Source organism: Lissotriton vulgaris, chromosome 1_1 (genome assembly GCF_964263255.1).
Source record: "Lissotriton vulgaris chromosome 1_1, aLisVul1.2, whole genome shotgun sequence".
NCBI classification, from domain to species: domain Eukaryota; kingdom Metazoa; phylum Chordata; class Amphibia; order Caudata; family Salamandridae; genus Lissotriton; species Lissotriton vulgaris.
This window is the reverse complement of record NC_141685.1, coordinates 1,589,508,440-1,589,521,285: the sequence shown is the minus strand read 5'-3', so window position 1 is coordinate 1,589,521,285 and position 12,846 is coordinate 1,589,508,440. Positions and strand designations below refer to the sequence as shown.

Genomic DNA, 12,846 nt, shown 5'->3' with positions numbered 1-12,846 from the left:
CTATATTGAATGCAGAAGTCACATACACAGATGTATTATTGTATCGATCGTTTTCTTTTTAGCACCATCTGAAATATTTAAGAGAGTTTGTTAAAAGAAGTGGAAAAGTGGACATTGTTATCGATGTGTATATGAACACCTCACTTTAATATATTGAAACAGGAAAAATAAGAAAGTAATTTATTTCTTCTTAACAACTCCCTGGTAACCAGGTATAGAAAGGGCGCTCAACACAGTATAGGGGTAATAGTAACTCTACCAACAAGTTATGAAGCGGCACTACAAAGGGAGAAAATGGGTGGTTACCAGACAACCCCGAGAGTCCACACCAGGGTATGGACCATATAAAGTCAAAATGTAGGATCCTCCCTGAGCACCAGGTGCTCAGGGAGGATCCTACATTTTGACTAATTTATTTCTTCAATTCGTACTAAAATTCTTGTTAGAAAATACTCTGACTACTGCCCATCAGCACATTACCTGTTGTTTTAATAATTTGGACCTCCTACATACTATACCCTACGAACTTAAAATGTATGTATACCCTTAGGTCTGCAGTACAAACATTGCTTTCTGCATCTTTAAATTACTGTTTAGTGTTTTTCTTCATTGTGAAGCTTTGTTCTTCAACACTAACACAAATCTTAGCGCTGTAAACACTTCCAAACAAATGAAATTTACTGTAAAATCTTTCTGCTAATCCATGTGAAATAAAAAAGATTTCTTTCTATTATTTTCATGTGAATGAAAAAGTACCAAACCTCCTGTTCAAGAGAGATACTCATTCACAGACTAGGGTGCGAAAAAGCTCAGGATTTCATCATGTGTATTGTTTGGTGGAACGGTTGTAGGCTGACGCCTGTTTCAGGCCCGCCCCCATCCCCTACCCCCCAAAAAATTGTCAATCAAAAACATGCGACCCTCACGTAGGTGTAACGATGTGGCTTTACAAACGGTTTAGGTTATCTTTGATACAAACAGTAGAAAGTAAACCATGCAGAAAAGCCAGAGTTGTATGTTAAAGACCTAACTACAACTAATGGCTGTAACATAGGAAGCTGCAAGAGGAGAAATGGTTTTGAATGGTGCGTCCATTCATTAAAACTAGAAATGTTGATCCCTAGTATGTAATTGTGTAATTAGGAACAATATTTCCCTTTTATAAATTAAATTGACGCTTGCTTTAAATAAGAAAATACATTAAATGAATTTTTCACTAATAGCGATGCAGAGATGTGGCCTGTCAGCTGCATTCAAGTATTACTTTCTACATCCGATAACTAAAGAATGTCCTATAATGGACACTTTTAACCCCCCTCCCCAACACCCCCCCCCCCCAAATCCCCCCCCCCCCCCCCCCCCCCCCCGTACCTTTCACGGCTCCCATTCCTCGTATCTGGCCCATCAGTGCGGTCACCAATGCAAGGCGACATCGCATCCACAGCCTTATGGTCATGCGATTTTGCGCTTCTTCCTTGAAAGGCAGCTGAGGATCATGAATACCAGGATCCTGTCGCTGTGTCTGCAGGTACGTAAAAGGAACTGTTTCAGAATCATCCGAATGCCAGGCATGATAGAAAAGAACCATTTACATTAATTATGCTGTCCTCTCTTTTCAGAAGTTGTGAAACGAGTAACTTACCTTTGTAATGACAATTATCGTGGATACATATACTCTCATTACCTTCCACGTGCTGCTTTCAGCACGATCCGAAAAATCTTTATTCAGCAGTAGCCCTATCATGCCACCAGATGGCGCTATGCAGCTATAGCTGTGTCTCCGATTCATAACTTTTACTTCCGACGGAAACATGTTTCTGCAGATTCCTCACCTTTAGAATGATTCCAAAGCAATATCATCAGCAGGTGGAATTGAGTAGCGCCAAATAACTAAGGACTTTTGCATAGGTTCCCTTTTGTTAATTACGCGACATTACGGCGAAATTACGCATAGTTGCGCGCAGGGCTCAATCCAGCATTTAGCAGTATTTTCTTAGCACAAAATGCACTCCCGGGTTTAAAACAGACACACTGATGCATGCTGTGCTAAGAAAATATCGATACATGTAACAGAACGCGAGCAGCAGTCACTCGCTGTTGGTTTGTTCATTGTTCAGGTGCTCTCCCATTACGATTTTTCACGCAACAACGGTAGGGGAAATTATGCAAGGCCGCATAAAGCGTCATTTTAGACATTTTGTTTAACAAGAGTAATCTAAAATTACCGAAATTCCACACGATTATGTTGGTGCAATGAACATTTCACCCATCACTACAATTAGCCAAGGAAGTCAAGCAGCAAAGCTGTGGCAACGTATCTGTCATTGAGTTCTTCAGGTAAAACATCAAGGAAGTCCACATGGCTACATGGGAGATGTCAGCCACTGAAATGACTCAGTGAGATCTGTTAAAGCAGCCATATCCCTGCGTAGTGGGCATGAAAGCATAATTGAGGGTGCTTCTTGGCCAAGTCATAGCAGATCTTGAAACAGGATGAATAAATGCAAAATGGTGTGTTTGGCCATCACCTTGTCTTTCTTGGCTCTTGCAAAGACCACAAACTAATCATCCACTCTGTCCTATGAGTGTAGTTGATAAAGTATCTAGTATATATGCCTTGGATCAGTATATTCAGGCGTTCCTCCTCTTCTCTGGAATGGGGGGAGGGGAGAGGAGTGGTAGGAGTGATAGACGACAGTATGAATGTTCAAAACCGCCATTGAACGGTACTCACAACTAACTTGTCCAGGTAGAACACTGTGAAAGATAGACAAACTGAGGGGACTGAAAGTTGTCCGGCCCGATGTGCATGATGTATTTTAGCTTGCAACACTTTTTTCAAGCTTAGAACTCAAATAGACAAATGCGCATCCAGTCAAAAGAAGATTCCATCAGGAAAGTCCAGATAAAATTTACATTTCAATGTGGAGCAATGAATGGAATGGGAGGAAACAAGTAAAAACAAACCTTTTCAGAAAATGTGCCACTAAAGGTGATCTAAACTGTTATGGCTGATCAGGGAGACACATAAAGGCCAACGAAGCAGCTAGGTAACCCTCGTCTCACGTAACACTCTTATGTAGGCCTGGGTAAAATGTAAATTTTGTCGGAGTAATTGGAATAATTTCAGTAATTACGCAATATTCATGTGATGCAAAGTTACCAGAATTATGCAACTATGCCAGTTAGAGTAATTAAGAGTAGTTTGGAGCAAAACTCGTACAACAGGAATAAAACATTAAGAGAGCGCGAGTAGCTGCTGGCTACTGCTGTTCGTGTTTCTGTTGTATTAGTGCTATTTTCCTTGTGCAAAATGCATCCGCAGGCCATTATGCATGCAAGGATGCATTTTGTCCTAAGAAAATAATGCTAAATGCTGGATTATGCTTCTCGCGTAACAGACAGAGCGAAACACAGAAATTTAGAAAGGAGGATCTTTAAAGGATCCAACCCTTCTGAACCACACAATTGCTAACGTGTTCCATTTAACCACATGATTGGATTTTGTGGAGGGCTTTTTGGGAGCATCTGCGACTTCATCAGGGAGACAAACCAATTCTAGTTGGCACTACTCAGTCTCCATGCAGGCAGCCCCAGTGATTTTGGAATTGTTGACGAGGGACTGACTGTCCTGTTGTGAGAGAAGCCCCACCCTCTAAAGAGAAGCAGAGGTTGCAGATTGCTAGGTGCCAAAATTCTGGTGCACCAGATCTTCGTTGCTGAATCCAGGCGAATTACGATCAGCTATGTGAACCTCCCACACCTTCCATAGGACTTTCTGAAGAATTGGTGGGATGTGTGCATCCGACCCTGAGACCAGCTTAACATGGAGGCAATCAAAGGGAACCCTAGTGTATGGCACTGAACCAAGGGCATTGTGGTCTGTTGTGAGCCATGGCGAAAAGGTCCACAGATGGGCACCCAAATCTGGAGAGATCCCCTTCATGACTTTGTGGTGTAGTCTCCACTGATGTTCCTCATCCTATGCCTCTCCTATTTCCAGGCACAGCCAGCACAGGTAAGAGCGGTGAGGCGGTGGAGCAAGGCAGGGCAGGGAAGGGGAAGGGAAACAAAATAAAAAAATAAGAAAACCACTTACCTTGCGCTCGCTAATTTCTCCAAGTCGGCGAGTGCAATGTAAAACATTTTTAAAATTTGTTTCTCTATACAGTCGTCTGTCAACTTATGATCCCCGGTTCTGCCCCACCGCTTTTACCTGTACCAACCTCACCTGCCTATTTCTTTTGTTCAGAGTTCTCCACCACAAGAGTTGAAAACTCTGCATGCATAGGATTATGGTATTTGGTGTAAATGTTGTAGAGAGGCATGGGGGCATTGCAGGAAAATGGGGAATATCTCCTACAAAATTTGAGGTACAAAGAGGAAAAATAAGGAGGTACATTGGGAATGAAATTCAAATACAAAAACACATATGCAGGTGTAAGTGATTTGCTATACTATGTAGTTATAGTTAGGGCTGCTTTCCATAAATGGAGCATGTTTTGGTGTGCTAATGACTTTGGCCCCATTTGACGAATCTTCACAAAACTGCCCAAAGCAAAAGTTCCTCTACCTCAGCTCCATCCTGGAGAGGTTTGGGGTGATCCTTCAAGCGGGGGCATAAAAAACAGGGGGGGGGGGTCCTAAAACACAAAATCCCCATGCATTTTCCATGAACATTGTTAAGATGGGCTACAGTAAAAACTGTGGAAGAGTATTACACTTAGGGCCTCATTAGGATGGAGGATTTTCCGTATCCTCCGGGACCGCAGAAGCCACCGCCGGCCCGGAGGATGCGGAAAATCCTCTGCGGACCCACCAAAGACCCACCACCACATTAGGATGGCTGGTGGGTCCTGGTTTCCGTCCGCAGCTTTTCCGCCACGGTTGGTTTACAACCGCGGCGGAAAAGCACTAATACGATGACGGTGTCTCTCAGACACCGTCAGCCAGATTAGGATGGGCTCTGAAACATGCTTTTCCGCGGCGGCTTTTCCGCCGTGGAAAAGCATGTGTAACTTCACTGCGGGGGCCCGTTGCGGGCCCCCTAGGTGAAGGGGGTGGTGGGGGGTACCTATGGTACCCCCCTGCATTTGTATGCAGAAAGCGACAGGCACAGCGCAGTGCCTGCCACTTTCTACATACAAATGCAATGCGTGCATTTTTAACATTGCTGCGGGTGCAGCTTGAAGCCGCACCCGCCGCAATGTTAGAAATAGAGGATGTGACCGCCAGGGTGGCGGTCACATCCTAATTGCACGGGAGGGAACTCTGCAGCCCAAGCGGAGGTTCCCTCCTACTCTATGGTGGCGGACCGACTCAGGTCCGCCCGCCATCCTAATGTGCCCCTAAATTCGGCCGGAAGCTAGATCTTGATCTGCAGATTGTGTTTTTTGTGATTTGGTGTAAATCTGTTTAGTAGTTTTTGAGCCATTAAGGGTAAAAAGAAACCAAGATAATTGGATGGTTGGTCTCTCAAGATTCTCAGAGACTCCTGCAGGAGCTGCAATTTAAAAATAGAGCATTCTGAATGGCCCACGGAGCTTTATTTCCCTTGGCCATCTCGCTCCTGTGGGAGTCAGACTCATGTGAGGGCCGAAATTTAACTAAAAGGGGGGGGGCATCACAGCCCTGGAAAGTCCTGGGGAGCGCACCACCGGGGCGATTCCTTTAACCTCTTGAATGCTTGTGACGAGTTCAGCTCGTCATGAGGCACAGTGGAGCTGCACTCATGACGAGCTGAGCTCATCACGGCTGTTGGAACGTTCGCATGTGGGGATAATTTCCCCGCTGTGCTGAACGTTCCAAAAACGGGTGTGGCTGTGATGAGCTCAGCTCGTCATGAGTGCAGCTCCACTGTGCCTCATGACGAGCTGAGCTTGTCACAAGCACAGTGGCGCCGTGCGTGGCCCCCCTCCCCCCGCACAGCGGAGGGAAAACACCCCGCAGTGAGGGGGTTAAGGGAGTGGGAAGGCATGACTCCCTCCCTGACCCATTTATGGCTCTGAGACCCCATACTTCAGGGACAGTTCACAGGGTATCTCCAGAGGATTCCACCCCTAGGACGTGGCAATTTCCCTGCCTGCCCACCCTTTGTGTTTCCTTTTGCTTGGCAGGAGCATTATTAAATCTCCCGTCAAGCAGGCGCAAACATCAAGTCCATTCCTAGCAAAAATGCTACTGACCACTGGAAGTGGACTTTAGATCGATTTTCGTGCCCACAATGATGTGGGCATGACAACATATCTAAATATTTGCATTATTAGCTGCTCCCTACAAGAAGGAGCAATGTTGGCCCCTGCTGGTTGTGGGAAGCTGGTGTGGGCCCGGGACTCGCCTCTTTGTCCCCCAACAACAGTATGGTGGGAGCCCTAGATGGGCACTAGGGCATCCACCCTTAATGGTGCTGGGACCCAGGGGGTTGGGTTCTCGGGCTGAAATCATCCCAGGAAGGTAGGCCACATGCATCTGAAACTTTCTCCGTAGAGTAAGCACGGTTTACAGTACCCAGTTCTCTGCTGATATGCTAGGGGTGGACGGTTAACTCCGCTCTGGGGACAGGGTTTGCTGAATTTTGCGACTCCGCTCTTAGGATGGAGTTCATAAAAAAACTCTGATTCCGCAGCATAGCGGAGTTTGTCCCCCACTGCCCACTATTACCCAAGTCATCTCATGGTCCATTTTGTGCTTGTTCTGAGTTCTGCAGTTCTACCAACATGCGGAGAACATGCTGTGAGCACACCCCGCACAAGACAAGCATTTGACATTTCGACTGAAGAGATTGTGTCCACTCTGATGTCAGAAATTCGTACTGATTTTAGCAGTGATTGCTTGTGATGGTTAGTGTCAATGGAGACAGAAATGCAGACTGCGATAAAGAAGTGGACTGTCCAATTATCGACCTGGTAGGAAAAACAGCTGAATCTAGCATCGTATAAATGTTACATTAGATAACTTTTTAGAAAACGTCAAATCGCCGTGAACAATGACGTAAGCCTTCAGTACGCAGTGAGCCCAGGCAAAAGAAAGAATGATTACATTAACAGTTTTTTTTTTATAAAACAAAGGCAGAAAGCAGACAGACTGGCTGAGTCCGTGATGCATGAATCATGATTCATGATTGGATAAGCGCTTTGGGGAAAACAGTTGTGTCTTTGTTTCTGTGAGAAGTTGCTGGCTGTTCTTTTTGACTTCCTATAAACTGATTGCAGGTACAAAATGTGGCGCACCTCACATCGGATGCAAAAATCCTAAACCTAGATTGACGCAAATGTGCATTTTAGTCTTTGGCATCGAGTGAGATGGTAGCACCCACCAAAAGGAATGAGTTAGAGGAGAAAACTCAGGTGTCTACCATGGGAGCCACAATCTTTGGAAAAGCGAAACACAGCAGTGCTGCAAAAAAGGAGAGAGCAGGCGTAAGGAAACTGACGGGTTTCACCCTCTGGCTGCAAGCTTAGCGTAGCGCAGTTCATAGGAGTCATACCCGCAGCGGGAGAGTCTTATGCAGGAGTTATTTGCAGCTTTCAATAATGTGAGAGTTGCCTTTGTCTGCCAAAATTAAATTCTGTTGATTGGTGTCAGTGTGCAGTTCACCCTACAAACTAATATTTCAAGAGGTTTAAGGATGTTTTTAATGCTCTGCTGACCATGTTTAGTTTATTAACTGGGCTTTTAAGCCTTCCATGCATGCCAGTTCAGGCTTCAATTGTCGGGATCTAGCTGATGCGCCTGCCTAGCGTGTAATGTACTGCAGGAAGAACAAGGGACTACAAGTCCCATAAGGCTTAGGGGCAAGGTGGAGATTACATAGGAGACACGCGCACGTCTGCGCGCGTGTAATTTTGTGACTGAGTGTTCTCGGCAGTCTGCGAGCTAGACGCCGACTTGGAGAAGCCGACCGTTAGTTCAACGGAGTTCCAGAAGAGCGAGGATCCACTCATATGCAAAGTTTTTCCCTTCCTTGTCCATACTTGTAATTACAAGTTCAGTTAATCGGGATCAGCGTGATCGAAGGAAGAAGCAGCAGCAGGTAGGGAGACAAGAGTAGCTGCTCTTTCTCTCTGTTCTGTTAGCGGAACTATTTTGGGCAGCTTCGTGACTTCAACGGAGGGTCCGGGCTCAATACAGACTGTTTATGTTTGCATGAAAGGATGTGGAATCGTAAATGATGAGCTACACTCGGTGAAATTAAGTAATTACTTTATTTGCAGACGGAGCGCCGGGGATACACTACTGATCGCTGTGAAACGGTCGGCGCCAATGAATCAAAATGGCCGCCTTCCGTTTCCGTGTGCCGTGTTTCCTGTTCCGCCTAGCAGAACACTAGTGCGCTAACGCAAGTGCGTTACCACATATCTCCCCCCTTTACTCACAGTAAATCAACGATAAAAGTTCTTACTTCCAGTCCATGTTAAAGTCTTTGAATCTCTCTGGTGTCTTCACTTCTCTTCCCACTCTGGTTCTCACCTTCATCGTTCCCTCTCTGCACTCCTGTTCTATGCTCACTTTACCTTGAGTACCACTCTTGTCTGTCATGTCCTTGTCCCTCTCTCCATTCCTTTCGCTCCTCTGTCCTTCTCGCTCTCCTGCACCATTGCCATCCTCGGCTACCTCCTGCTGTCCTTCTTCCACGTTCACATTTCTTTCTCTGCTACTTTCTTCTTCTCCATCTCCTTCGACATTCTCTGGACCATCTTCCACATCACATTCCTCTTTGATTGTCCTGCTGCACTTGGCCATCCTGTCCTGTGACCATACCTTTCCGTCGCTCAGCAAGGCCGATCGGTCGTACGGTTCCAAGACTAGTAATCGCGGCGAGAACTTGCTCTCACCCTTCTTCTTGTGGACTGCTAGTTTGACTCTTACCCAGTCCCCTTTCTCTAGCTCTGCTCTCTTTACTTTGTGGTTCTTATTGAAGTGTGTCGTATAGATCTCCTGTGCTCTTTCCAGGTTCCTTTTTACCACTGCCGGAGACCATCTGCTCTGTATCACCAACTTCCTCCACGCCTGATTGTCCTTGGTGAACGCTTCTCTCCCCCTCAAAATCTTGAAAGGGCTGTACCCGGTGCTGCCCGGTGTGATCCTGTATGCCCAGACCATCTTTTCCAGCTCCTTCTCCCAATCTAAACAGTCGTTGATGGCCGCTTGGATGGTTCCCATGATCACGCGGTTAAACCGCTCCACTTGGCCATTTCCCGCGGGATGGTAGATGGGTGGGTGCTTCACTTCTATCCCATTCCTTTCGGTGAAGGTTGTCCATCTTGTCGAAGTGAACTGAGGACCATTATCGCTAATGATGATCTTTGGAATACCCTCTCTTAGGAATATGGACTGTAGGAAGTTCACTACCGCCTCCGTATCCATGTTTTCTCTTACTTCAATTTCTGGCCATTTGGAGAATTTGTCCACCAGTGCTACTACGTATTTCTGAGTCCCTGCTTTGTTTAGGACTGGTCCTAAAATGTCCACTGATAGCATTTCCCACGGGCCATCCGGTATGGGGAATTTCCCCAGGGGTGGTCTGATTAGATTTTGAGATTTGTCTGCCTTGGCACAAGATTCGCACTGTCTCACGTGCCTTTCCACCTGCGCATCGACAGCCGGCCACCAGTAAGCTTGTCTGGCAAGGGCTTTGGTCTTGGTGATGCCCTGGTGCCCTTCATGTAGTAAAACCATCAGATGTTCCAGTACGCCTTTGGGTGGTATCACTTTGTCTCCTCTCAACAGGAAGACGGAGTCCTCGGCCAGTGATAGTTCCTCTCTGACCTCCCAGTACCTTCGGAGCTCTTCTCTTAGGTGCTTCTTCTCCGGCCATCCGTGGACGACATATCCCTTGATGGCTTCCAGGTCGACATCCTCTTTGTACGCTTCCTCCCATTCCTGCATACTAATCACTTTCTCTGCCTCTTGGATCGTGGCGACCACATAGCCTGCCCATTCCTGTTCTTCTTGGTCACTCTCCGCTTCCATGGCAGCTGCCCTGCTGAGGAAGTCCGCCACTTTGTTTTGTGGCCCAGGGATGTGTTCCACATCGTAGAGAAAGTCTAACAGGCGCAGAGTCATTTTTGCGATCCTAGGTGTGGCATGCGCATGGCCACTCGATGTCAACACTCGGACTAAGGGTTTGTGATCCGTTTTTACTAAGAATCGCGCTCCCCACAGGTACTGGCGGAATCTCTCCATGGCCCACACCACTGCCAGCATCTCTTTCTCCACCACGCTGAACTTCTCTTCGTTGGGGGCTAGGGATCTGGATGCGAAGCTGACAGTGTGTATCTCTCCCTTCTCAGTTCGTTGCATTAAGACTGCCCCCAGCCCTCGGTCACTTGCGTCCGTCGTGAGGATTGACTCTGCCTGGGGATCGAATCCTTTGAGCGGGATGGTGGTACTCATCTCCTTCTTTAATGTCTCAAACTCTTCTTGTTCTGCCTGACCCCACTGGAATCTGTTCCTCTCTTTGAGCAGCTGTCGTAGGTGGTGCGTCTTGGAAGCAAATTGTGGCACGAACTTGCTGTAGTATTCGGCCATTCCCAAGAATGACCGAACGTCCTCCTTCTTGCACGGGGTGGGTGCATCTTGAATGGCCTTCATGTTGGCGGTTTTGGGCCTGATCCCTTCTTCACTTATTTCGTGGCCTAAATAAGTGACCGATTTCACTCCCAATCTGCATTTCGACCATTCTGCTGTCAGTCCGTTGTCCTGTAGGATCTTGAATACTTTGTGGAGCTTTTCATTGTGGTCGTGCATGGACTTCCCCATTACCAGGATATCATCCTGAAAGAATTGAACGTCGACTACTCCTCTCAGCAATTTGTGCATCATCTTTTGGAAGACTGCGGCTGCCGAAGCTAGGCCAAATGGCATCCTTAAGAATTCATAACAACCGAATGGTGTGATGAAGGAGGTGAGGTGTGTACAGTAAGCATGAGCGAATTTTGCGGATCTCGCGTTCGCGAATTTTGCGGATTTGCGGATTCGCAATCCGCAAAATCCGCGAATTCCCGCGAATTTGCGGATTTTTTTTTTTTGTGTTCGCCCGTGTTTCTGCCAGTTCGCGAGGGTTTTTACAATTTCGCAATTTGCGAACTTACCTGTCGGGTCGCAAGTTTTGCGAACTTGTTGTTTCTACGTGTCCAGCCTGTTTGGGACACTCTTCTTCATCACTGCCACTCTCTGTCACCACTGCCACTCTCTGACTACTCATGCCACCCTCTGGCCCACCCATGCCACCCTCTGTTTCATCACCACACCCTCTGGTTGTCCAGTGTACATTATTTTCGGCAAAGCAAAGCACACCTTCCCTGCCTCAAGTGACCTGAATTAATTTGGGGCTGATTAATGTGTCACAGAATATTTTTTTAGCTGGCACCTGCTTCCTTAGTGCGCCCTGATTAGTGATCTTTTGCACTTGCTAAGTGCTTTCATTGTTGTAAAATTAGTTACAACACCTGCCCTGCCCCAACTGACAATAATGAATTAGGGGCTGATTAATGGATTTTAACTTCCAGCCTGGCTCCTGCTTGTCTCCCTTAGCTGTAATTCAGGACCTTTGTGGCATATGTGTAACTATTCTGAGGTTCAGAGCAGGGTCACATAATAGTTTCAACTGGCAACTGAACTCTGGAGGGGCCCCTCAGGAAGCACTACAGGAAATGGCTACTAATGATGAGCCTGAACTTTTGAACCTGGTAAGTAGTTACTTTCAGTTTTGCTAAGATCGTATTTCTGCAATTTTGCACTTATTCGCGGGGCGCGAACTCACGCGAACTCACGCGAACAGTACGAGCAGTGCGAGCAAAATCCGCTGCTCGCGGATTTGCGGATTTTGCGGGAGATTCGCGAATCTCGCGGATTGCGGATTTCCCGAAAATCCGCAAAATCTGCGAGCGGAACGGATTTTCCGCCCATGCCTAGTGTACAGGAGGGGTGTAGCTTGACCTGATGGTAGGCCGACGACAGGTCCACTGTCGAAAACCATTTGATGTTTTTGGTCTTCGACAACATCTCGTTTATGCGTGGCAGGGGGAACTTGTCGACAAGTATATTTTTGTTCAATTCCCTCAGGTCCACACATAGCCTGAGTTTGCCGTTGGGTTTTTGAGCTACCACCAAGGGAGAAAGCCACTCTGCACTTTCTATGGCTCTGATCACCCCTTCTTTCTCGAGTCTGTCCAGCTCTTGTTGTACTGCCTCTCTGCTCCTGAACGGGATGTTCCTCACTTTGTGCACCACTGGCGTTGCTCCTTCCTTTAGCTTGATTAGGTGCTTGTATCTCGCCAGCTCCCCAATTTGGCCATTAAACACTCTTGGGTACGCCCTCTTCCATGACTCCACATCGTCTCTTTCCTCCATGTCCATAAGCAGGATTTTCTCGATCCCTCCTGGATTCAGCTGGATTCCTAAGGCTCCCTGGTCTCTCCAGCTCAGGACTGAGGGGCCTTTCTCCGCTACGTACAGTTTGCACACGGCTTGGCGGTCCCTGAACTCGAACGACAGGGGACAGTACCCCAACATTGGGATCTTCTGCCCGGTGTACGTGACAGGACGCAAATCCATGGGACGTAATTTCTCTCCGTGAGTGGACGCAAATTTGTCTTCCCATACCTTCCTTTGAATTATTGAGATGGGGGCTCCACTGTCCGCTATCATTTCCAACGGTATACCTCCGATGTGCATGTCTAATCGGGGCTTGTCATTTCCAGAGTCGTCCATCTCCAATACCTGGACATCTATATACAGGATTTCCTCTTGGTCATCAGTTTCTTCAGATTCGTTGGTATCGTCTTGCTGTTCTCGGTCAACGAACTTCACTGTTGTCCCTTTCGGTTTCCGGCGGCATACTTT

General features: G+C 46.9%; 1 protein-coding gene across 1 annotated transcript in view; it reads right to left on the bottom strand.

The window, feature by feature from the left end:
• CFAP54 (cilia and flagella associated protein 54) overlaps nt 1-12,846 on the bottom strand; it is a 2,285,874-nt gene that overhangs the window by 546,474 nt on the left and 1,726,554 nt on the right. Inside the window, exon 54 of the mRNA XM_086918163.1 lies at nt 1,372-1,522. Coding sequence (XP_086774289.1) covers nt 1,372-1,522 — 151 coding nt within the window. The remainder of the gene's footprint in view (nt 1-1,371; nt 1,523-12,846) is intronic.